At 40.6% G+C, this 2983-nt stretch overlaps 1 protein-coding gene across 1 annotated transcript; it reads right to left on the minus strand.

The window, feature by feature from the left end:
• Positions 626–1135, minus strand: LOC110268413. The gene has a single exon (XM_021114551.1). The coding sequence runs from the start codon at positions 1133–1135 to the stop codon at positions 626–628; it is 510 nt and encodes a 169-aa protein (XP_020970210.1).

The raw sequence follows: 2983 nt of genomic DNA on the forward strand, positions 1-2983 counted from the left end.
TGACAGTGTAGTAGTCATCAGTCTGTTGGTTTGTTCCCAGTTGTTGGTAGATCAATTGCACTTTATCACCTTTGGACAGCCCTTCTGTTGGAATCTTTCTGTTCTTCCAACCCCTTTTTGTTTTGTTCTTGTATTTCCTCCTTCCTTTTGTTGACCTTTCTTCTTTGGCCGTAGGTTTACCTTGGAGATTTCTCTTCTTAGTGGCTAACACTACAATGTCCTCTTGAACTTCTTCATTATTTTGCATAGATTCTTTCCTTCTTTGATTTGTTGAATCATTTATCTCTTGTTTGGGAGGGCAGTTGTTGTCTGTCTTGTTGATTTCCTCCATCCATTGTAGATTTTCTTTATTTTCTGTACCATCCTTCTTTTTATGATTGAACTGTGCTTCTGGCAGTAAACTTAGAGTGATACTCTCATCATGCATCCTGAGGGTTAATTCTCCTTGCTCTACATCTATGATGGCTCTTGCAGTAGCTAAAAATGGCCTTCCCAAGATGATTGAATTGTTTTCTTCTTCTTCAGTGTTCAGTATTACAAAGTTCGCAGGAAAAATAAACTTATCAACCTTAACTAAAAGGTTTTCAATCACTCCTTTGGGGTATACTACTGACTGGTCCACCAATTATAAAGACATCTGTATTGGTTTTACCTCTCCTATGCCAAGATTTTTCACTAATGATGATGGAATTAAGTTTATGCTTGCTCCTAAGTCACACATCCCCTTGTTGATGAGTAGATTTCCAAGTGTGCAAGGTAGGAAGAAACTTCCAGGATCTTCCAGCTTGGGAGGGAGTCCTTTTCTGATGAGCGCACTACATTCTTCAGTGAGAAGCACAGTTTCCTTCTCCAGCCAACTTCTTTTCCTGTTAATGAGTTCCTTCAAGAATTTGGCATATAAGGGCATCTGTTCCAATGCTTCAGCTAGGGGAATGTTGATTTCCAGCTTCTTGAAAGTTTCCAGGAACTTGCGGAAGTGTTGATCCTTGGTTTCTTTGTTGAACCTCTGAGGGTATGGTAGTGGAGGTGTGATGATCTTTACCCCTTGCTGCTGTCTTTGAATTACTTCCTTTGAATTATGTGGCTGGTTGTCTTTCTCTTTGAGTTTCTCTGGGACATTTCTTCTTGTTGTCATGTCCTCATTGCTAGCTTCCCTTTTCTCTGATGGTTCTTTGTTACTATCCAAAGGCTTCTTGGTCACCTCCTTGTTGTTGTCTATCAATGTTTTTCCACTCCGTAATTGTATAGCTTTCTGGGTGTGGCTTTGGTTGTTTCTTGAAGTGTTTTGGTTTGAGTTCCTCTGCCATGGTTGTTGACTCTGGTTGTGATTATCCCCCCATCTGAGGTTTGGGTGGTTCTTCCAGGATGGATTGTATGTGTCACCATACACTTCATTCTGTCAAGAATTTTGGTTGTGCATGTACTGGACTTGTTCTTGCTGCTGCTCCTCTTGAGTTTCTTCATTTTGCACCCATGTGGATGATGGTTGGCTTGTGTTAACTGCTGCAACTTGGAGGCTATCAATCCTCTTGGCCATTTGTTCAAACTGTTGTTGAATTTGTTGTTGCATCATCTTGTTTTGAGCCAAAATGGAGTCTACTCCTTCCAGTTCTAATACCCCCTTTCTCTGTGATGGTTGGCGGTTTCTTTGATGAGCAAAGAAATATTGATTGTTGGCCACCATGTCCACAAGATTCTGGGCTTCCTCAGCAGTTTTCATCAGTTGTAGTGAACCTCCAGCAGAATGATCTAATGCCTCTTGAGATTTCAATGTCAGGCCTTCATAGAAATTTTGCAGCACGTCCCATTCATTGAACATCTCTGGGGGACACTTTCTGATTAAAGCTTTGTACCTCTCCCATGCTTCATACAAGGATTCGGCATCTAATTGTGTAAATGTCTGCACCTCGGTTTTTAGCCTGATGACTCTTTGGGGTGGATAGAATTTGGCTAGAAATTTGGTCACCAAGTCATCCCAACTAGTGATACTTCCTTGGGGAAAAGTTTTAAGCCATTATGCGGCCTTGTCCCTTAATGAGAACGGAAATAGCAGAAGCTTGTAGGTTTCAGGATTCACGCCATTGGATTTGACAGTGTCACAAATCCTTAAGAAGGTAGATAGATGTTGGTTGGGATCTTCCAATGGGCTGCCTCCATAGGAACAATTATTCTGGACAAGTGTAATGAGTTGTGGTTTTAGCTCGAAGTTGTTTGCATTGACATTGGGAGTTAAGATGCTGCTTCCACGATGTCTGGGATTTGCAAAAGTGTAGGAGGCCAACACTCTCCTCTGTGGTGGATTGGGATTAGATGGATCTCCTTCCATCTCGTGATATTCTTCCTCAGATTCTTCCTCTCCAACAATACCTTTTCCTCTCTCAGCTCTTCTTAATCTCTTGAGAGTTCTCTGGTCAGCTTCAGATAAGATAGGAGTAGCTCTCCCTGTATCTGACATACAAACAAAACAAAAGAAACACCACCAGTAACACTTCAATCTATTGCTAGAATGAAGTTTAGTTTAAGCAAAATTTCAAACAGTTAGTGTGTCAGTCAAAAATTAGAGAAACAGAAAAGAAAAAGTGCTTGATCTAAACTACCACCTCACTTAATCATTGTCAATCTATTCAATCCCCGGCAACGGCGCCAAAAACTTGATGTGCGGAAAACGATCCGACACAAAACTCACCGGCAAGTGCACCGGGTCGCATCAAGTAATAAAACTCACGGGAGTGAGGTCGATCCCACAAGGATTGAAGGATTGAGCAATTTTAGTTTAGTGGTTGATTTAGTCAAGCGGATCAAGTGTTGGTTGAGTGATTTATGATTAACAGAAATTAAATTGCATGAAAAATAAAGGGAGAGGGGTAAATTGCAGGAAATTAAAGAAAACAGAAAATAAAAGTGCTGAATCTTAAAGAACAAGAAATTAAATGGCAGAAACTTAGTACCCAAGAAATGTAAATTGCAGAATCTTAAAGTGCAA

Source organism: Arachis ipaensis, chromosome B10 (genome assembly GCF_000816755.2).
Source record: "Arachis ipaensis cultivar K30076 chromosome B10, Araip1.1, whole genome shotgun sequence".
Taxonomy (NCBI): Eukaryota; Viridiplantae; Streptophyta; class Magnoliopsida; order Fabales; family Fabaceae; genus Arachis; species Arachis ipaensis.